General features: G+C 34.5%; 1 protein-coding gene across 2 annotated transcripts in view; it reads right to left on the bottom strand.

The window, feature by feature from the left end:
- Window positions 1-2,317: 2,317 nt before the first annotated feature.
- Window positions 2,318-23,064, bottom strand: part of LOC128224522 (synaptotagmin-1-like) — a 61,123-nt gene continuing 40,376 nt past the window's right edge. For both annotated transcript variants that reach the window (XM_052934393.1, XM_052934394.1), the window contains exons 2-5: window positions 12,795-13,009; window positions 10,897-11,334; window positions 8,665-8,776; window positions 2,318-4,951 (exon numbers count right to left, since the gene is read on the bottom strand). In XM_052934393.1, coding sequence (XP_052790353.1) covers window positions 4,647-4,951; window positions 8,665-8,776; window positions 10,897-11,334; window positions 12,795-13,009 — 1,070 coding nt within the window. In that variant the 3' untranslated portion in view covers window positions 2,318-4,646. The remainder of the gene's footprint in view (window positions 4,952-8,664; window positions 8,777-10,896; window positions 11,335-12,794; window positions 13,010-23,064) is intronic.

Raw genomic sequence — 23,064 nt, 5'->3', positions numbered from 1 at the left:
AAACAAAAAACAAGGAAATTATTTGATTGTCATTGGCTAAAACAAAAATGCAAACACGTGAATACAAGATTAAGTTAAGAAATATAAGCCTCGGTGTGATTTAAACTGTTCACTGAACCAGCAATGGTAAGTGAATGCTATCAAAGCCTCCTAGGAACAACTCAACTTTGCTATCTTACTTTTCAAATTGCTGGTGAAATTAATCCAATAGCGTTAATTAATATGAAGCCAACTATTACAATACGTGGTCAATTTAAGATAATTGACAGAGAAAAATTCATAGATCTTTTTTTCGCTCCACGTTATCGTTTGACTTAGGTTCCGCTTTTGAGTTTTCAATAATGCTCCTGAATAATGCTACCAGTGCTTTTTGTCTTATATAAGTACACACATTTTCAAAATAAATCACCCTATGTGCTTTTTAAAAAAACACCCTTAATTCCGATTTGTTAGATAGAAATACCCAAGCATTCCATGGAGAAGTTGTTTAAAGCAAACTGCAACGAAATAAGGTGCGCTCTCTAAGAGTGGTTTGCGTTGTAACCTTAAACTTATCCACATAATTGTCTACCACGTCTTGATTTGTTTACCTCGTTCAAATGTTATGTAGAGGAAACAAAAGCTTTTTAAACACCACTTGCGTGCTGTAAAATTATCTCCTCGAAAAAGGATGTACTTGCAATTGACTATCCCAAAACATTCTGGCAGTTTGGGATTTCAGCGTTTGAGCTTGCATGGTTAAATGCATATCTTATACTTTTTGATTGAATTATAAATTGCTTTTGGTTTCTAATGGGATACTTTTATTTCGAAATGACTCATATCAACGTCAGATAGGAAACCAGTAATCTTTCTTTTCTGGTAGGTTGCCGTTTTATGTCGAATAGGTTATATTGTTTTCCTGGAAGATTGCCTTTCTCGGTAAACAAGGGTATGTTCTCTTTCTTGAGGATTGCCGTTCTTGGTAAACAAGGGCATGTTCTCTTTCTGGAGGATTGCCGTTCTTGGTAAACAAGGGCATGTTCTCTTTCTGGAGGATTGCCGTTCTCGGTAAACAAGGGCATGTTCTCTTTCTGGAGGATTGCCGTTCTCGGTAAACAAGGGCATGTTCTCTTTCTGGAGGATTGCCGTTCTCGATAAACAAGGGCATGTTCTCTTTCTGGAGGATTGCATTTCTTGGTAAACAAGGGTATGTTCTCTTTCTGGAGGATTGCCGTTCTTGGTAAACAAGGCTTTGCATTCTTTCTGCAGGATTGCCGTTCTCGATAAACAAGGGCGTGTTCTTTTTCTGGAGGATTGCCGTTCTTGGTAAACAAGGGCAAGTTCTCTATCTTGAGGATTGCCGTTCTTAGTAAACAAGGGTATGTTCCCTTTCTGGAAGATTGCCGTTCTTGGTAAACAAGAGTATGTTACCTTTCTGGAGGATTGCCGTTCTTGGTAAACAAGGGCATGTTCTTTATCTTGAGGATTGCCATTCTTAGTAAACAAGGGTATGTTCCCTTTCTGGAGGATTGCCGTTCTTGGTAAACAAGGGCATGTTCTCTATCTTGAGGATTGCCATTCTTAGTAAACAAGGGTATGTTCCCTTTCTGGAGGATTGCCGTTCTTGGTAAACAAGGGCATGTTTTTCGAAGAGTTAGATAAACATACAGAAAGAATCATCAGTATGTTGACAATAGGCATTGTTTACCTTAGTTATAAAAGCCCTACAACGGAAACCTATTTTAACAACAATGAAAAAGTTGTCATTATAGCTGTTGTACTTTCATTTTTCACTGTGTGAAGTACTGTAGAATCCGTTTACTAAATTCACGAAATCTTTGCGGCTACATGCGGTGTGCAAATAAGCATCCTAGCCTAAAAGTCAAGGTCTTCACACATGGAACGCGTTTGTTAACGTTACGTGTTTGGATTGAAATTTGCATATGTTTTGGGGAAATTAAAACCTGTCCTTAAACTGTCGCCGTTAAAACATAGCCTTACGTGTTCACGCCATGTTGATCGTATAGCCTAGGCTATCGTAATTCATAACTGGTTCAAATATATTAAGTTGGTGAAAACTTATTCCAAATGTGCATATACACTAAAATACACAAATGTGATCTTGATTCACTAATGGTTGAATTAATATTTAATTATTCTGGCATGGTTTTGTGAACAACTTCTTTGTTCGATCGTTGCCATTTGCTGTTTCTCCCTGTAGTAGATCAGAATAACTTAGCTGTTACCGAAATTCGCTACAGTCTCACTTTTATTAAGGTCTTTCAAGAAATTTCACCCGGGGAAGACAAATCTCAAGATTTTACCATTTTGAAATGTATTAAATATATATTAAAAACATGCATTTTTAACATTCAACATTAACATTGTAACAATGATATATATCAAAATATATATAAATACTAAATTAATACCATACATGTATGTCATTTTGCTGACAATACCCAACGTTTAATCCAATGTTTTCTTATCATATAGAATTACGTTCTGCAATACCTCATTTTGCAAAGCTAAAGGATATACATTTTAATGGCTTTGCTAGTATACTAATTGATATAGCATGGGGTTCCAATTCGTAAATAAAGGTTGTATACACCAAAACCATAATTGTATACTTAATGTATTCCCAAATGCGCTAATAATTTGTTGTTGCCTATCATTAACACTGCTACCTTAATTTTTGTTCAATGTTTCTTTACAATGTGCATATTGGATGATCATGCATTACAATACATATAACACTTAACAGTTATGTTGGGCCAATCTGTAAGCGATACGTAAAAGGTCAGTCTCTTTGCACGAGCCCATTCATCATTGTGTTTTAACATGGTGTCGGTATATTCCAGACATTATTTCTATAACACGAAGCACACAAAAGGTAGCCCACACGTCAAATTGTTAGCGCATATGTTTTGCTCTACAATAGTTTGTAAGCATACACATGTTATTCAAAATCAAATTTTACAATTAATCAAATACATTAACATAGGAATCATATGAACATAAAGTGTATGCATGTATATCGAACCAAACACATTGTGTATTTAATGAACAAACGCTTTTAATATCAATGTTGATAAAATTTAAATGTAGTATGAATTATCCAAAAATAAACAGCTATAACTTTCAAGATAGTTTTGAAAATGTACAGTATAGTGCATTCCATTTGTTGGAAATAATTGAACTGGATTTTGGAAACAATCATCTGACCATTGTCATTCTCTGAGCTCCCGACAACGTATTGATTGTTTGTTGTCAATACTAGCGTTATAGTTCAGCTAACAAGTATATAATTCATCAATGACATTGTTACAAATGCAATAAAGATGTTATTACCCTGGAAATGGACATGCCATAAAATGCAAGAGCCAGATACCATTCACCAGAATGTTTATGGCAAAAATTGTCATTGGTCAACGAAGGAAATAGCGAAGTCTTTCTTACTTGTAGTTTGTCTGTCTATTCAATTTGTTTTGAATTTCATCGTTACCAGGTGAATATTCTATGAAGCCATGCAGAAAATGGTAGTTGATGGACTGTAGAAATCTGAGCACAATAAATCGTAATACATTCAAAATATGAATCATATTTTGCGCTTTAAATGTATTTGGTAGAATGGTCAATGAACAAACAAGATTTACGATAGGATATTGATATTAGTCCATAAAATATGACAATGTTTACATTAAAATGACTTGTGTCGTCTCGCAGACTCATGTAGTTTACTATACTTTTTGTACGGGGAAATTTTAAAGCCCCCGATTCTCATTTCAGTGTGTTCAGCAGACTTTAAAGGTTTGTGAAAATATAGTACATCCTTAATAGGGTAAGAAGGGGAGCACAAAAATAGGTCTTTGTACAGCATTAATGAATTTATGCTTGATATTTACGAACTGGAATAAGCTTTGTAGAAAGGTGTTTTCTTAGCATGGCCTTGTTTGTTATTTGGCATGAATAATATTATATTTGGTATGAACAGTTTGCTTACATTCTGATTTTGGAGTTTCTGGGTTTACATCCTTTATTTTTTTTTTATCATTTTTTTTTTTTTTTTTTTTTTGGTAACCAATGATATTATTTTTCAGCATTAATAGCTTGCATGCTTATGTATGTGCTCTATTCGTATACAGTGGTCATGTATCACAAGAAAGAAATCGTCCTTAATCACATGAAGCAAGCCCTAAACACAATTCCGAACGACTTAACCTACGGATAAAGCTTTGTTATCGCTTTATGATCTTTTGCAAATATTTGCGATACAACAAATGATAACAAAAGTATACAACATGTTTAAAGTGTCATCATTTCGCTTAATAAGGTGATCAACTTCAACTGTTTGGTTAAAAGTTTAACCGAGTTGTTGATAGCATTACATTACAAGAACACGCTGGAACTTTTTTTTCATTATTTCGGTTTCCTTCAAATAGTTACTGAAGTGCGTCACATTTGTGCTCCGTTTCAAATTTAAATATATGGCAAAAACTATAAACAATAGTATTCGCAATTGTTAAAAGGTGTGTACATTTTTATTTCGTTTGATATTTGACATCCTTTGAAACTGAGAATGGTATTATCATATTCCGTAATGCATTCATTCCGTTTAAAAAGCAATGCTACACACGCGCATTGCTAATTAAACTATCGCCTTACAAATGCAAGCTATGCCATCTCGCCACTGCACTTCTACAGTTAACCATTTCGTCCCAGTGAATTCTCTCGTCTCCACTAGAATCTCGCGAGATTATCGATCGTCCGAGAATCTCGTCGTTTCCAATTTTGTTATCGTGGCAAACAAGGAACTCCATGGAAACGTTCTGAAGACATTCATTGGGAAGGCTGAAGGTTAAAGCTTCGTTCCATACTGGATTCATGACATTGTGTTTAGTTGATGTTTTCTTCTTTTTCTGTTTCTTGCCCGGGCCAGGGTTGAGCAATATCTTGACGTAGGGATCTGAAAAAGAAAGAATTGCAAGTACATTAACATTTCTGCGACAAATGCAATGTCTTGAGTAGATTTAGCTATGCATTTATTTTTTTATTATCATTGAAGAAAGTTTCACCGAGAGCAAAATATAAAGACATCCACAGTATAAAGTTTATACTATAAACATATTAGTATCAGTTTGACTGTGAACTTATATGTCTATGCAGTTGAAATTCTAATATTCTTAATGTACTAAAATTCGTTTTTGTATAAAAGCATAAACTTTTGGACGGAGACTTCCATTTTCTGACTTTAAATGCATTAGTATTGTGTGCTCTCGAATGACTTAATCTTCATTGTATAGAATGGTAGTCCTTAGGAAGAATACTAGCTTAATCGTTTCTTCCGATTCCACAAATATTATAAATATTATAGGTCATATTTATAGGTCTCGTTATAAGTCACAGTGTTGACCAAGTGCATGTAGCGCACTGTACTGAGTTAACATCCGTACAGAAATATGTTACCTACTTAAAGCTGCACTCTCACAGATTGAACGTTTTGACAACTTTATAATGTTTTGTCTTGGAACGAGCAAATATTTGCTTAAATATCTGCAAACCACTGATAAAAGACTGCTGACAAAAGATCAGAACGCAGCGTTTCATATTTACTTCCCAAAATTGATGTTTTATGCATTTTTCTTAAACCGTTAGTAACGGTTTAAGCCATAAAACATTAAATTCGGAATGGAAATATGAAACTCTGCGATCTGATATTTTGTCAGCAGCCTTTCATCACATGTAAGCAGATAATTACGCAAAAAAATGCTAATTCCAAGACAAAAAAAAATAAGTTGGGAAAACGGTAAGTCTGTGAGAGTGCAGCTTTAATGCGAAACATTGCACTTCAACTGTACGTACTTAACTGACAAGAGCTTGTTGCCAATAGAAAGCACCTTTCTCTTGTAGAAAGGATGGAGTAAGAGTGAAAACGTAATTCGATTTATCACAACATATGCTTCATTTCTTGAACAAAAATAGAGTGTCATGCCTTCTCCACGCAATTAAGAAAATATAGAAGACGCACTCTGGGCTAGCCATTTTTGTCAGAGTAAACCTCTAGGAAGAATTGCATTGCCTATAAGTGAAAGGAAGATCGGAGACAACATTAGTATGCCTCAGGCGAACCGCAGCAAATGCGAAATTTGTGTAAGATCGTCGAATGCAAGAGTCGAGACATCGTTGCCATATTAATGAAGGACTAAATACGGACTACAATTTGCTGTCTATTAAGGCAGAGGCATGGTTGTTCCTTTCGAGAGAAAAATCTGGAAGTGAAATAATCTGACATCTTTAGGCTATGGCTAGTATGGCTCGTCGAATGATATTGAACATTATAGACAGACGTGTTTGAATGCAAAGTACAGTTTGCAATTTGATGTATCTTAAGAACCTTCAACGTTTTCGTTTTTTTTAGGAAAACCTGTTTATGAAAACACAAACCAATGATATTCCGTATATTCTTCTATTAAAAATACCCTTACCTACTTATATATCATTTTGTCATAGTTCGCAAGTTTATCTCTACTAATAAACGGATAAGATTTAAACTAGAAAACCATTATGCGTTATTTTTAAACGGGGAACGACAGATGAGACAGCAACATGATTGTTGCGTTTATTATTTTAATCCTTAAAATAATGTTTTATCGGCCTCCTACTGGCTCGCATTGTTAACTCAATGTTTATTTTGAGGAAATACTGTATTTGCCGAGTTTTGGATCATTTGGTTTCTAGTCACTTAAATGATTACACATAAAAACAAACAACACTACAATTGTGTATGTTTATCTTTACAATAATAAGAACAATTAACTTAAAAACATAAACACTTTTACTGGAGTCAGATTAGATAATATGCAATTATTGCAATATGTCAACGGCAAAAACATATGCACGTATTGTAACACATATTTACTTAATCTGCATAATCGGAGAATAATCACGTCTTAGAGACGTCGCGTGCGGACATAGCAGTCTCTTAAGGGACAGTACATCTCCATTTTGGCCAATAAAAAACATCTATTGACACGTCGGTGTAAGAGCTCTTAAAAAAGGACTACATTCCTGTCCAATTTCGAACGAAAAAGTGCGTAATAGTATTACATCTAATGGAATGTGGTTCCGAACGTTTGACAATTCATAGTGATATCCTTGCTTCATTGTTTAACGGCAAGGAAATAACACTTTTTCACACTATTTCATTATGATAGCTCCATATTTTTTATTTTATAAAATGGCTGTGAGAATGCTCCGTTACACTGCTAACTAACTGTAGTTTCATTAAATTGACATGTGCTAGGGTAATTGTCTCTACAGTAAAGATATATTTGCATCTTCTTTTCATGCCTACAATACTATTATGTCAAGGAAGCTTCTATCATTGTTCGATCGTTGCTGAGTTGTACTGATAAAATTAGGACACTCGAATCAGGAAATAGAACGAGAGCATTGCTTATTAAAAATACAAATTGACACCGCGTTTGTGTCTGACCTACTTTGCTAGACAGTTTCCAGGAAGCAATTCAATTATGACGCACCATTGTTTGTAAAAACGTATGGACGAGAAAGAATTCCTAGAACATGTGTCACCCCTCTTGGAATACTTCAACATATTATGGATATGGCACATATTTCATAACATTTTCGACAGTGCAGGAAACTTTGTCATGCGTTATTACGGGTTACAGAAATGATTGAACAGAATGTTAGGTAAGATATTTCCGGTAAATGGATCCACTTTAACAGTATTATGAGTGTGTGCTTACTTATCCATCATAGAAAACTGAAAGATGCACTCTTACTCCCAGATAGATTTTCGACAATTAATAATATTGTTTTAATATTCCACAAACGATGAATAAATGTCGACAACAATGGTTTTTATGAAGGATATCGAGTTTAATTTGAAAGTAATGAGCATAAAACACGGTATTTCTACCTCATGAGACTATAGTTGACCAGAGTAAATCTTTTAGCATTCACCAATCATTTAATATTTTGCGCTTTCTGCCATTTAAAACATGTGACAATCTTGTTATCAGTAATTAACATTTTCCATAAATGCATTATTTAGTAAGTAGTTAAAGGTATATCAGTCAAAATTGATTTTTGTTATACATGTGCATGTATTAATTTTGAATAAGAGTGTCACTTTAAGACCTGATGTGCACACAAAATCATAGTTATTTTTTTATATAGGATGATGAGCGTAGTTATTTGCCTTCGATTCTGTATGCGTTCTATTTTCCTTGAAACCAATAAAACTCTTATACTCCATGTTAAACACGTGTTTTCCAATTTAAATGTTTATGACCATTTGACTTACAATTATAATGTACTTTTAGGAAGTTTAAATATTACGCTTCTGTATTGTGTATATACATTGCGACTATGCGACATCTTCCTTATCATAGGCAAGCTTTTGTACATAAAACAATAACATGTCTTATTTTGCGGAGTAATCGTTAAGATTCGTTTATACACTCATAAAGACATTTTCTTTGATATATCTTTACCCAGGCCAATTTTCATATCAGTCTATGTTATCATTTGGCACTATTCGTACTGGGGATGCCGGATATGTTTAAAGCAATCGTCTATATTGGCATGACCAGACAGTCGTTTGTCTGCATTATTTCCTGATTATGACAAGCAAACAACCAATACGACACTAACCCATTGTTATTTTTCCTTCCTCTATGTGTCGTAAATTCCTTGCTTTCATCACAACAACCGTAAGCCGTTCTGCGCTTGACAGGTAACCCAGGGAGAATATGATGTCACCATTCTGAAAATAAAGTAAACATATATATTTGTGCAAAGATCATGGACACATACACAGGCTATTGTATGGGGAAACAAGGACAATATAATAATACTCTTTGTCTGCGGTTACATTTTTGAAAAGTCAAAGGTAACTGTAATAGGACGTTTTACTATATTACCAAAATATAGTTTTACTTTTTGCGGTTACGTACTTGAAAATCGGATAAAAAATACTTTCATTAAACTTTAAACCATACTTCTCAAATGAGCTTTATTATTGATTTCAATATGGCATTTTCACTTTTTCACATTTTGCAAAATAACAGAATGTATTAATAAAACATAGGGCCTTAATATTATATATCAATATTTGAAAGAAAAATTATACGTTTGTATCTATACTAAAAGAAAAAGAAACTGTTCATTATTCGAAATCTTTCTTAAATAATGTCAAGAAGATGATAACATGGCGTGTACATCAAAGTACTGTGTTACTTAGAGGTACTATCTCAAAGCATTTGACAAATTTCCATAATTAAGTAATCTTTAAAAGAAGTATTATTTCTAGGATTATGTCAAAACCTGTTGTTGTTTTTTCTGCATGCAGTTACTTTATTTCGCTGGTAAATTACCAGGTAGACTTTAGAAAAAACATGATTAAGAAACCATTCATAAGTTTCATATTTAGGAGCCGTCGTAAGTTCATAAACATATATAACTAAAATGCCTGCATTATTGATGAAACATGTGAATGTCAGAAAGTTGATCTATAACTGGTATTGATGTAAATATAAATACGGAGTTAAATAACGCAATTGCCTCGCGGGGGCAATAAGATGTATGTTGCATTAACTGATTTTGAGTCGTAATAACAAGAAACCAACATTCTAAGTAAATCAGAGGCCATTCTGTTTTAATTAGGATCATTTAAAGTTTTTTAACTGAATTGCCTGATGACCCTGACCACTTGTGTGAAGTATAAAGTCAATGGAATAATATAACGGTTTTCGAGATATATTAAAGATGCACTATTACTCCCAAATAAGATTTAACACATTTAATTCAATTGTTTTAAAATATACCAAAAAGGATAAACAAATGTCGAAAACAACGATGCTATGAAGGATACCGAGTTTAATTTCAAAGAAATGTGCAGAAAACACGGTATTTCTACCTTATGAGACCATAGTAGATTGTAATAAATATTTTAGCATTCACCAATCATTTAATATTTTTACGTTTACAGCTATTTAATACAGGGAAATAATATTGTTAATAATAATTAATATTTTCCATATTTAGTGAGTAGTTGAGGGTGTATCACTCAAAATTTATGTTGGTTTTACATGTGTATGTATTGATTTTGAATAAGAGTGTCACTTTAAGTAAAACTCCGAACCGGCCTTAAATCATTTAGCGGACGCTGAGCCGAAGCCAGTCATCGACGCTGTCTAAGACACCGACAAACGGTGGGAGGAGAGAGAAAAACCATCCTCAAAATGCTTTTAATACTCTTAATCAGTATAAAATAGTCTAACATGCCAACAAACTTCATGTTTTGCTATAAAAAGCATCTTAATGCACTTTGAGAGTCTGTAAATCCAATTAGTTTAAGCCTTTACAAATTTACTGTCGTTTAAAACAGGCAAAGCGTTTGTTTTCCTAAACATATTGCATCACGTATTGTAAATGCCATAAATCTTGACGGGAAAGCGAATTTTTCCTTCTATTATGTAACACAACAACTGACTTACAAACATATGTCCACAATAACGCTATCACGTAAAACACAGTCTTGATATTCGAATTGATTTACCATTGTAACTATAGTAAAGGCTAAAACCATATCTAGTTCAACCAGAGTATGTTTTCTTTTGGTAAGCTCTCTGTTAAATGAGAAGTAAACGTTGTGAAGAAATTTTGATAAACTAAGGTTTGAACACTAATTATAAAATATTAAATTCATAATGATTGTTCTTCTTACAATATTCACACCTCAAAATGCGAAAATTTTACCAGAGACCCGGGGTTATTTAGGTAATTCAGGCCACCGTGGAAGAAGTACACTGCTTTTTGTTACAATAGTAAGTGACCTAACTCAACCATAGAAAACGTATGAACGAGTATAAAAAGCTATCTTACATCTTCGTTACATTTCTGGTCTCTTTTCACCAGTGGTTTCCAGTAGGTCTGTCGTGTAGATATATCGATACTATCAAGCGTTAGTTTGACTTGCCCAATGCATTCGTGTCGCGAAAACTGATCATAATCGTAGATAAGCAACTCCAATGTCATTGTCCGTAGGATGTCAGGCTCAATTTCGAATATGAACTCCTCATCGAATATCGGATCCGTAGTTTTTCGGTGTATTTTGCTCTGAAGTTGTGTTCGCCGGTCGGGGAGTAGTCTGACCTTGCAATATGGGTCAGCTGTTCCACTAAACTCCCTTGCGGTGAGGTTTTCAGCTTCGATGATATATACAGTGAGGAGAGAAGTTTCTTGATTAAAGTCAACGCTAAAGTGAATACTACCTAGCGGGTCTTCTTCAATACTTGCAACAGATCGCTGTCGTCGTAGAGCCTGCAAGTTAAATGGTAAAGATTAACTTCCTTTTACGAACAAAAACAGTAGTGTTTGATCGTATAATTAGTTCGTTTGTAAAACCTGTTTGGTTATTCATCGGTTAAGAAATAGAAGCTATTTTTTTGTCTAATGAATGGTCGCATTTATGAATAAAAAAAGACCACCCCAAAGAGAAATGCTGCGTTTTTGTTTTTAACGAGCATTTTTGAACCAGACTATTCGCTGAGGGAACTTGGAATTGTTGACATTTTACTGCATTCTTTGAGAGAGACTTCTATTCTGATATTGGTCAAAATGTAAACGCTTGAAAAATTTAACGTTATGAAATAGTTATCATGAGCAGACAATTTTACACAGATGATGGCATTGACATGAAATCGCTTTATATTTTAAATAAAAAATATGAAATACGACTTTATTTCCGAGGTCTGAAAGAGCATAGTTATTTTTTTTTATTTTTTTAAAAATTGAAAGTCTCGTTTGTTTACTGGGTTCATCGCGTAATCGCCTGTTCGATAGTGTTAAGATTACAAGCAAGCAACTCATTGTTTCTTGCATAGAAAACAAATATTTTGAGATATAAATATAAGTGGATTACTGTCTAAATCAGACAGAATGCAAGTGCAGACTGTTTACAATGCATTTGTATGCAGTTTCTTAAGTAGTTTCATATATTGCAACACCATTGTTCAAAGCGGATTAAGTTTCATTTCAAATGTACTGAACAGTCTTATGCAATGTTAACATGTTAAAGTATCTGTCGACATGCAAATGCAGCTGAGTAAAACAGTAATGAAGCTTGAGCGACCCTGACTTGTTGGCATTCCCTAAGGGACATCACTGGTAAAGTACAATGAGATACTCCTAAATTAACTTCCAGTGGGATGCTATCAGAGACATAGAAATGGAAATGAAATAGATATCCAAACAAAGCGATCAAGACATGAATTCATTGCTAATACGATTGTTAGTGCTTTGTCAAAATACGACCTACACGGATAAGCAAAACAATCTCATTGCAAAAGAAATATGCATGTTTATATAAAACTGTACAAGAAAAAGGATGAGAGAGAAGTAGTGTTCGGACAAATATCAATGATTGTATAAAACGATTCATTTACGTCTGTCAAACTTCATGTTAATCAAAACATATGATTTAAAACGGATCACTTTTACAGTATAGCGGGTACCTATTGTAAGTCAAAGTATCGTTCAATTTATAAGCTTTATAGCTGCTGTTGAATTTCCGTCCTAGTGAGTTCTTACAACACAATGTCACTCAACAGACTAAATAATAACTACGACTTTTTTGTCGCATTATGGAAATTTAATTTAAAATAACAAGGACAATTTTGTAACAGTATGAAAATTGAATTGAACGAATGTCCTAGATTTCTACGCTATAAAAGGAATAACAATAAGATCGGATAAGTGCACAAAAAGAAAAGAAAACGTACCCTCCTATCGTAAAGTTTTGAATCAATTTTCCTAAAGTCAATGGCATCCTGCATGGAGGCCCTACGATGGCGGTTATTTGTCGGAAGTGGAGACGGAATATCCTCTAACCCGGAGGATATTGAGGTGATTAAGGGCGTCGACTGGAAAGCATACGTAAACTCGCGGTCCTTGAGGCCGCCGAGGGACGCTGGCGTAGTTGTACCGGAACTACCCTCTGAAAAGGTTGAAAATAAAAATTTAAATGCCGAATAGGTGCCCGCATATAGCCCAAGAGATCGTTAGTTTGATGTCCATCGGCACTCGTCTTGTTAGACTCAGGAAATAAAAACTCATAAAATGGTTTCTATTCAGAAAATGGACTTTCGAAAATAGATAAGATCAACTCACGTTGACGTTAAATGAATTGTACTGAAATTGCCTGTGTCGGACCGTAGTAAATAAAATAATAGTGTTTACATGTGTGGTCCCTAAATCCATAGGCATATGACATTAAAGCATATTTGTTGGAACACATAACAATCAATTATCTCAGGAAAATTGTGAATAGGGTGATAACCAAAAACTCTAACGTCAAAGCGTAAACAAATTTGCAATCGCAATTCAGTCAAAACAAGGGCAAGCTTAAACTATCTGAAAAGCACTTCTACCTAATAGATATTTTGGTGTATTGTATAAGAATAGTCACTGTAGTTTAACAAAGGTGCTTTCTTAACACATCTTTACTTTCTTTATCACTTCAAGCGCATATCGTTAAAAGCCGTTTGAAAATAATCGAGCTGAAATAATCATAAATGTGCTATATCATACCACGACGTGTTCAGTAGACATATGTTGTTTTTATCCAAAACTATTTTATTCCCTTTGTTGTCGGTGGCGATATCCGAGTGGTAAGCGTATCTGACTCTGAATCAGATGGTCTTGGGTTCGATGATATTACTGGTTATTACCCAGGAATCATAACAGAGCTTAGGTTGCTAGCTTGTTCTAGATCGTCAATGATCATTGTCTCGGAGCACGCAAACGTGTCTATTTATTCAATGAGCAACAACACAATAATGTTTACTAGTTAGCATATTAAACAATTTATACCGGACTGAATCATGTAGTTCCAAATGCTGTATTTGACTACTGTTGAAAAAAAAATATGAATAAAACCCTGGAAACTTAAAGCCCGGTGACAATTCAGTGTGACCTTAAACCAGGACAGAACACGCAATACTTAGAAGCATGTAAAAGTGCCGGGAGTTTTTTCCCCACCAGTGCAAACATGACTGACCCTCATCGCGATACTCAAAGAAGTAGAGTGTCTCTTATGTTCTAGGCTTACTGTCTCCTGTGTGATGTCAATATAACTAATGTACAGCTCTTGGAAAAGGAATCGCATTATTAAAGTTATACAAGAGTATCATGAGAGGAAGTTTGCTCACTTCAAGCTAAGGCAAAACAATGTTAGATGATGGATTATATGTTTGGTTAAAATATATATAAGTTAGCAATGAATGGTTAACTTCCAACACTATTATTTTATCAACACGTATATCGTTGTTCCAAAAATAAGTCGAGACAAATAGACGACACATACAAAAATACATTCAGTGTGTGAATACCACGTGATAATTGCGTCATAAATGGGCCGTCGGAAGGCAATATTTTGCTTTGAATTAATACTTTAAACAAAGATAATTTTACTATTTCTTCCCCGTTTTATATGAAACATAGCGCTGTCAACACTGCTTACAGAGCCCCGCCTTCTGTCTTTTACCAAAGTTTGATTGAGAGTCTTGTTTCTAAAATCACTTCGACAAACCTTTACACAAAACCGCCGCCTGATGGAGCACTGTCAAAACATAAGTTTTGAAACAAATTTGTCGATGTTTGAGGAAACTTATCATCTAATCAAACTACGGTAATCAAACGAAGGCGAGCTGTTTAAGCAGCATAGACAGCCCTTTGTGTCAATTATGAAGGTAAAGAAAAAATCTTCGTTTTAAGCAAAATGTTGCCTTCCGACGAAGCATAAACGATGTAATTTATCACGTGGTATACACACACTATTGATTGATGATCTACACTGATGATATAGCTGATATAGGTAACACGAATACTGTGTTAAATGTGAACTTGACATTACCTTAGAAAAAACAATGGCTCGAAATAGGGGCATGGTTTGCAACAGATGGAAAAACAGTTGATTATTCTAATCACCTTTGAACAGTTTTAAATGAGACTTGCTTTTTTGTTTTAAACCAAGAAACCATAACCGCTAATGGTATGAAGGCTCTTAGAGTAGTACTAAGTATTTTTAATTTCAAACCGAGCGTTCTATGCCAATTATTTAACGCTTGTGTGAGTGCTACGTTAATGGGTCTTAGATATAAAAAAATCAAATATCAAAAGAAAAGCGTATTCATCTTAAATTTTGTAAAATTATTCTTGGTATGAAAATTAGAACATTTATTATGTCAGTTTATAATGCTTAAGTGGGATATTTTTCTTAGATTTATGAATATGCCTAAATGGAATGTTGGAATAAAACTATTTAATATGAAACACGTTATACACCGGTATTTTAGACTAAAAAATGTTTCCACTAACCGATTTATTAGTTCATTTATGAGGGAACATGTTAAAACTTTACCATTTTCAATTCAAAACTTTCAACGATAGCGATATTCCCTGAAAAAGTCGGTTTGAAAAAGATTCCCGAGAAAAAAGAAAGTTAAAAACTACCTACCAAGCTTAATTGTTTTGGAGATCTTAGTGGAAAAAAATGAGGTTAATTGGGCTTTTACTGTTAAAACAGGTTCAAATTATAAGTAACTTCCATTACCTAGAGTGTAAGATATCTTCATCCAAACCCGAGCGTAGGGTGTTTTGCGGACACCAGGTTAAACACGCTGCGCGAGTGTCGGGATGAACCTATCTTACACGAGCGGCTATAGTAGATGCTTTTTCCTCAATTAAACAAAATAAAGTAAAAATATATTTTTTCGCTGGAACCCTTAAGTATGTAGTGAAAATAATGTGCGTATAGATATGGGATCATTCGTGGATATGCGCGCAGTGATTCTGATTATGTAAATAGTCAAATCGTTCTTTAAATAATTCTGAGGAGGGTGCAGCATTTTTTCTTAAATGGAGCGTGAAAACTTTTCTATGGTACCATTTGAAGCGAGAAATACTAAATTAGGACTTTAAATATTGCCACAGGACAAGGTTTCCTTGATGCTATATACGACGGTCTTCAACAAGGGAAGTTATTGTGTAATGACAATAAATAAAGGAGTTCCATACAGGTACTTGTTTTATCTTTGCCCATGTGCAAGATAAGAATTTCGTGCATGGCCAAATATTTGGATCTACTTATCTGAGGTGGGATAAATGTATGGTTTCACATATGTATGGCTAAGTCACTGACCAGAACAGAAAGGTGTACTTTAATTATAAACTCTTTCTATCAAACGTGTGGGATTAATTATTTGCTTCTTTTCTGGACTGTTCCGTAGCGTTCTATATTACAAACAAAGAGATTGATCAGCCTAAGAATTATTTGCAATCTTATTTTGCTAAACACAATGATTAATTTAGACAAAGTCCTGCAGTTACTACAAAATGTAGCTACAAACATGTGAGCTAAACTGTTAATGCCCGTCCGGAATTTTCCGGAAAATTCTAGGATGCATGGACCTAAGAATTATTTGCAATCTTCTATCGTTGAATTAAATAATCAATTAGACTTAGTAGACATAGATCCTTTGATCAAGACTAATGAATAGATAAAAGGAGTCATTTGACACACGTTGCTTCAATATAGATGTCAATATAACCTTATTTATCTTCCTTCTAATGTCAGATATCTTTGTTGGTGAATCCTCTGTCTACCTTTATGTTCATTTATTGTCAAATGGTACTGGTCATATATCAGGTGAGAAAATAAAGAAATAAATGGAATTAAAAAGGTTTTGTTAAGATACCTGCCCAAGTACATTGCAAGCACGTTGGCATCTCACTCTGAACGACAACGGGTTATATTTACACCTCAACTTCCATTCCTTAAATGAACTGCCTTTCGGCAATTGCGTTTATCAATCGATGAACGCAACATCTTCGGATATGTTCGGATCGCAATTCATCGCATGACAATATACATGAAAACTATTGATCTTGTTATTGTTTTAATTGTGTCAGCAGGTCCCGTAAAATATAAATCAACATTTTAGAAAGTGTTAATTTATGAAATGTTAAATATATTGTTGCCATTAGTGTTTCCATTTTACGTTTAAAAGTGATTTCAAGTGGTTGATCTTTTCCCGCGTTCTTGTGATGTCATTTCAAACACTCTTTCCGCTTACGGTCGGGTCGTTCCATTTTTAACAGAATGGGTGATAAGGGATAACTGTAAGGTTTTCTCAAATGAAATGAAGCATTTCTTTTACAGTTCTTGAATGAAATAATGAACTATTAATGTAAATATAAGTATTGAATTGCGGGATTGATGTCATTATCGGGGATATGAACGCATTTGGGCTGGTCAAAGAACGCGTGAAGTCCTCCACACACTTTAACCAACCCGACTGCGTGCATAACCCGATAATGACATCAATCTCGCAATTCATTCCGTAAATGTCTTGGTTTGTCTTGTAATAGTACATTATATCCTGTAGAAATTGAGAAATTAAAAGGAAATAAATTTAATGTTTTCAACTTCGATTCTCCATCAAATGAAGCCCCGAAATCGCATAAACATAAAGTAATATTCAGCCAGCATGGAAAAGAGGTTCCAATTTAGACAACTCTTTAAATCACTTCACAATGTCATTTATAACATTCAGATATTCACATTTTAGCAGATATATATCAAGTAAACACAGTGCTTTAATCTTCGAAATAACAAGGAAATAGCATTTTGAGAAATGAAAGGGAAACATTTAACACTCAAGTGAAATGAAATTTTGATTTCCGCATTAGCCTTTGAAAGGGAAGCGTCACGAAGAGCAAGCTGGAGTTGAGTAATAGTTGTCAATCTTAAACAAACGTGATATAAACACGTTTTAGCCAATTTTCTTGATATTCCTGACTTGCAACCTATTACATCAATTGTCTTCTATATGACGTCTGGCCAAATGATGGTTTCTAGTAAAATTATTTATACACTTTTAACAATATGTTTTTCGAGAAACTAGGTGTTTTCTGCTGGATACTGATTGTTGATGCACTCTGCTTGATTCTGCTTGTTGGTGCATTCTGCTTGATTCTCTCCGTGTAGGGTTATTCTGCTTGATTCTGATTGTTCGTGCTCTGCTTGATTCTCTCCGTGTATGTGTATTCTGCATTGAATGTTTGTAGACAAGATGATTTTTTGTTTGGGACAAAATTGGCTAGACTAACCAATCAAATATGTCGTGTCGTGTCTTGATGAAGAAAGGTATTCAATAAAGTAATAAAACAGTGTGAGTTAATTTATTTTTTGGCCTGGTCACAAAAAAGCAAATATCTTTCTTAAAAACAGAAGCAATGACCACAAAGCCACAATTAACAGAAAAACATTTTCACATTGTATACAAACTTTCACGATAAAATGCAAATGCTTTAAGAGGTAAAATCTCATAAAAGCTGTTACATTTACAGTTTGTGTATACCATATAATAAATAACCTTAACGATTTCAAATGAAACAAAGGACAGTTTACACCGCTTAAAGAGCCCAGCCTTCGTTAAATAGAAAAAATATCTTTGTTTAAAGTCTTCAATTGAAGCAAAATATTGCCTTCCGACCTAGCATTTATGACGTTATTTATCTAGTGGTATACACACTGTTATACCATTGTAATTTTCTTTCAACATAATAGTTTCCGTTTTCAGAACACATCGTTTCGTTGAAATATCCTTTAAATCATTTTTTATGATCATTTTATAATTTATATCATGAACAAACTGACCAACCGCTTCAACTTTTGAGTAGAGCAAGATCAATGACATTATTCAGGCTGTCCGGTTAGCGCAGTGGTTAGAGCTCTCGCTTCTCACCTAGGGGACTTCGATTCCCAGCCTGGGCGCATGTGAGTTTGTTTGGTGCAGTCACTAAGCCGGACAAAGTTTTCTTAGATTTCTCCGCTTTCACCCACGATCATCTGATCGCACTCTTGCGTAACATTGTGCCACCGAGAGCGATTACTGTTGTTATAACATGTTTCTCAATCGTAGAAAAATAAATTATATTAAATTGGATTAATTTATGACATCAACGTGTCTTTTAAAGAGGACTCGCACCGGAGGAAATTCAATTGATCATTTAATGCCCTCTTGAATGTAAAATGAGCATAAACCGTTTCGTATTTTACTGGTGCAAATCAGGAACGAATTAATTATTTAAGTTTTTACAATTGGCAATTGCGATGCATAATACGAAAGTAAAAACCACCTGTAATTCTTTAGAATTGAGTTGATGCATCATATTCATCGAATATTCAACATTTCAATTCTTTAATATCACAGGTTAACACCCATCAACTTGTAATTCTTATGACTTGGTATGAAAATGATTTTTTGGTTCAATTCATTTAGTATGCATTCACACTTCAGACTCAGTTAAATCTACATTAGGCCGTAATCATAATTTGTTTGTCTCAGGTTTCATGCCTACAAAAGGGGTTAGGTAGGTCGGATTTTTTATTAGGCAAATTATTTATTGATATTGCTCTTTTATGCACCAGTGAATTGTAACCACGCCCCCTCGCCCCTTGTCCGGGGAATAGCGGTCCAGCCAATCCCGGGTAAAATCCCCGTCCTGCGGGGACAAACGGCTGGTAAATTCACCGACAGTGCCCCCGCACCCAGGGTCATCTTAGGAAAGGCCCATTCCCCGCTATTTTTTGCGCAAAACAAAACCATCCCATTCACCCGGCACTTCGGGGCCATCTGGAAGGTTAAAAGGCGACCCATTTCCCCCGCTATCCCCGGTTTATCCCAAGACCTGGGGGACCGTGGTTACAATTCACTGGTGCATTGCCAAAAAATATAACGGAAATGCTTAGGTCATCTATACAATCAGTATTAGCCTCACGGTAAACCAGTAGTTTAAAAGCCAAAAACATTTCATTTTATTTTTGCTTTTCAAAGAAAGTAAATCAAACGAACGATACAAAATATTTCTTAAGGCAGTGAAAAGATTTTGGGAGGGGCAAAATGATACGGTATGTCAGGAACGCCTTACAAATGATTGTACGGCGAGAATCTTCGACCAATGCACAGCAAATTTAGATTCATTTTTAACAGTGAATTGGTTATAAGAATTATACGAGCCATCAACGAACAGGAGAGTATGAACTGGTACATCAAAAGTGTGTCCTACCGGATTGAGGAAGGAACAGACAAAATCATGGATAAACATTAAAAATATACATTAGCAAATTAAACATGGGAAAGTTTCCGTTGGTCTATTAATAGATGGTCCAGCCGAGTTGGCAACGGGGAACACATCAATTCATAGAAAAAACTTTTGAGAATAAATACATTAGAAATCAACCAGTATAAAGTATGCTCCATTACATCAATTGTTAGTGAACGGTGTGTGTATACCACGTGATAAATTGTGTCATAAATGCTGCGTCGGAAGGCAACATATTGCTTCGAATGAAGACTTTAAACGACGATAACTTCACTAGTTCTTCACCATTTTAAATGAAACATTGCACAGTCTACACCGCTTATGGAACCCCGCCTTCGGTTGTTTAACAGAGTTTGATTGAGAGTTTAGTTTCTTAAAACACTTCGACAAACCTTTTCACAAAACGGCCGTCTGACGGAGCACTGTCAAAACATTATTTTGGAAACAGGTTTGTCGAAGTGTTTGATGCAGCTTATCACCTTTTCAAACTCCGGCCAGGCTCTTTAAGCGGAATAGACTGCCCTATGTTTCATTTAAATTTGTGTAATAAAAGAAAAGTTATTTTTGTTTTAAGTCTTCAATATAGGCAAAATGTTGCCTTCCTATGTAGCATATATGACCTAATTTATCACGTGGTATACACATACTGGTGAAACAAGATGGAGAACTTGGACCACCTCAGGTCATAAGCGAACCGGAGTGTTTATTCAAACCATGGAGCTTTATTAAACTCATCTTTCAGGCAACAATTAACCGTATTCGATTTGTAAAACTGGGCACGTTCGTACTCTTAATCCAAATCAAGAAACTTTGATGAACTTCTTTTTCAGTCAACAATTAAACATATACTCAAGTTGTAAATCTGGTCACGTTCGAAGTTTGTCGAACCCATAATTCTGGCAACAATTAAACAAAGACTAGAGTTGTAATTCAGGGCCGGGTGTCGTTCGTTACAGGTTTCAGCTGTCAAAACTGCATGAACCAACTGTCTTTGTTGAGCATTCATATATTCAACAATTGTAAAACGATTTGCAAAACAAATTTGTATACGAGTACATGTAATTTAAGATGCACTCTCACAGATAAACCATTTTTACAACTGTTTTTTTTTATTTTTTTTGTCTTGGAAAGAGCAATCTTTTGCGTACATATCTGCAAACCAATGATATATGATTGCTGACAAAAAATCAGATCGTAGATTTTCATATTTCCGTTCGAAAAAAATGTTTTATGGCTTAAACAGTTACTTATGATTTAAGAAAAATGCATAAACTATCATTTTTTGAACTTAAATATAAAAATATGCGATCTAATTTTTTGTCAGCAGTCTTATATCACTGGTTTCCATGGATTTTTGCAAAAATTGGCTCATTCCAAGACAAAAAAAAAGAAGAAAAAAAGTTGTCAAAACGTTCAATCTGTGAGAGTGCAGCTTTAAGGGTTTATATTAATATTTTTCAAAAAGTTTCACCCAAATCTTCACTAAACTGTAACATGTTTCTTAACAACGAAGTACATTACAGGAGGCGCTTACAGGACAAAATTATATAAAAGCTCTAAAGAACGGAGAAAACACATAACCTTTATGACCACGTTGATATCGAACAATGTATTGCGAGATATTGTTTATGAGAGATCGCAGCCAGTTTTTCTCCGTTTCTCGTATACGAATTCATCATCAATATTTTTAATAAAAAAATAAGAAAAAAAATGTGATGCATATTTCTGGAAAAACGACAGCTGATCGACAGGTTTCAGCCAAAACTCAATATTTGTTTCAGCAATTTAACACTTCATTTCTTGCACAAAAAGAAACTGGCTGAAGTGAGAAGAAAATGTGCCTTTCGGGGAGTTTAAACCAACTTGGTCACCTTTATTTAGATTGGCATTTTTGTACATTTAGTGTTTTGAATATCACGATGAAAACGTCGAAGACAATATCAGCATAAAACATCAATTGAAACATAATCCCTGGTACGAGGAAGAGGGAAAAAAAACTCAACGACACTTAACGAGAAACACAAACGTACAAACAACAATAAAAGACCACACAAGCATCCGACTGTCTGATATCTGATAGGATATGATATGATAGGATTACAAGTCAAGTCCAGTCAATATTTTATTGGCAGATACATTAAATACATGAACATAAACACTAAACAATTTAAACAAGCATGGTGGTGAAATTTACAATAAATCAGCATAATCAATAATATTATGGAGAAAAGTATGCAAACTATATGTATTGATCATGGTCTAAATTACGCATATCATTATTCAAGTATTTTTTTCAGCATGAAAGAGTATTATCCTCGAATTTTAAAAGCTTGATATAAATAAGTTGCAAGTTTTGTTAATGACATTTACATTTGTTGTTGACATTTATTTTAGAATGATACTAGAAAAATGTATGGACGTCAAATCCATTGAGTTTTGTTGCTTCCATTCTCAAAACCATTTTCAAAGGTCGCTGCCTTCGTTCCTTGGCATTTTAGGACAAATATAGTCGTACAGATTGGATTTTATTTTTATTTTATTAGAGACCAGCAGAGATAGCCAATACTCAGTTAAGTGGGTAATAGTAACATATCTCTCCTTTTAATCAGGCCGAATATATGCCCAAAGCCTTCATTTGGATTACTTTTGTCTCAGAATGTGGCGGATGTTAACTGTATCTGTGAATTTTAGTCAGCCTCTTCTTCCCTAAAGAAAATGAATGCCAAGATATATTTCCAATTAAAGAACTGTTTAGCGCGCGAAGGAGACAGCTTAACCTAATACGGTATTTCTTTAGAAAGTAAAGGTGGCGCTAACAAAGCCTTGCATTTTAACGTTCAATGGGATCGGAACTTCGTTTTAGAAATTTGTATCCACTGTTTT

This window comes from Mya arenaria, chromosome 17, assembly GCF_026914265.1.
Source record: "Mya arenaria isolate MELC-2E11 chromosome 17, ASM2691426v1".
Lineage (NCBI taxonomy): Eukaryota > Metazoa > Mollusca > Bivalvia > Myida > Myidae > Mya > Mya arenaria.
Note: the sequence above shows the minus strand (reverse complement) of the source record. Positions and strands in the feature narration are given on the sequence as shown.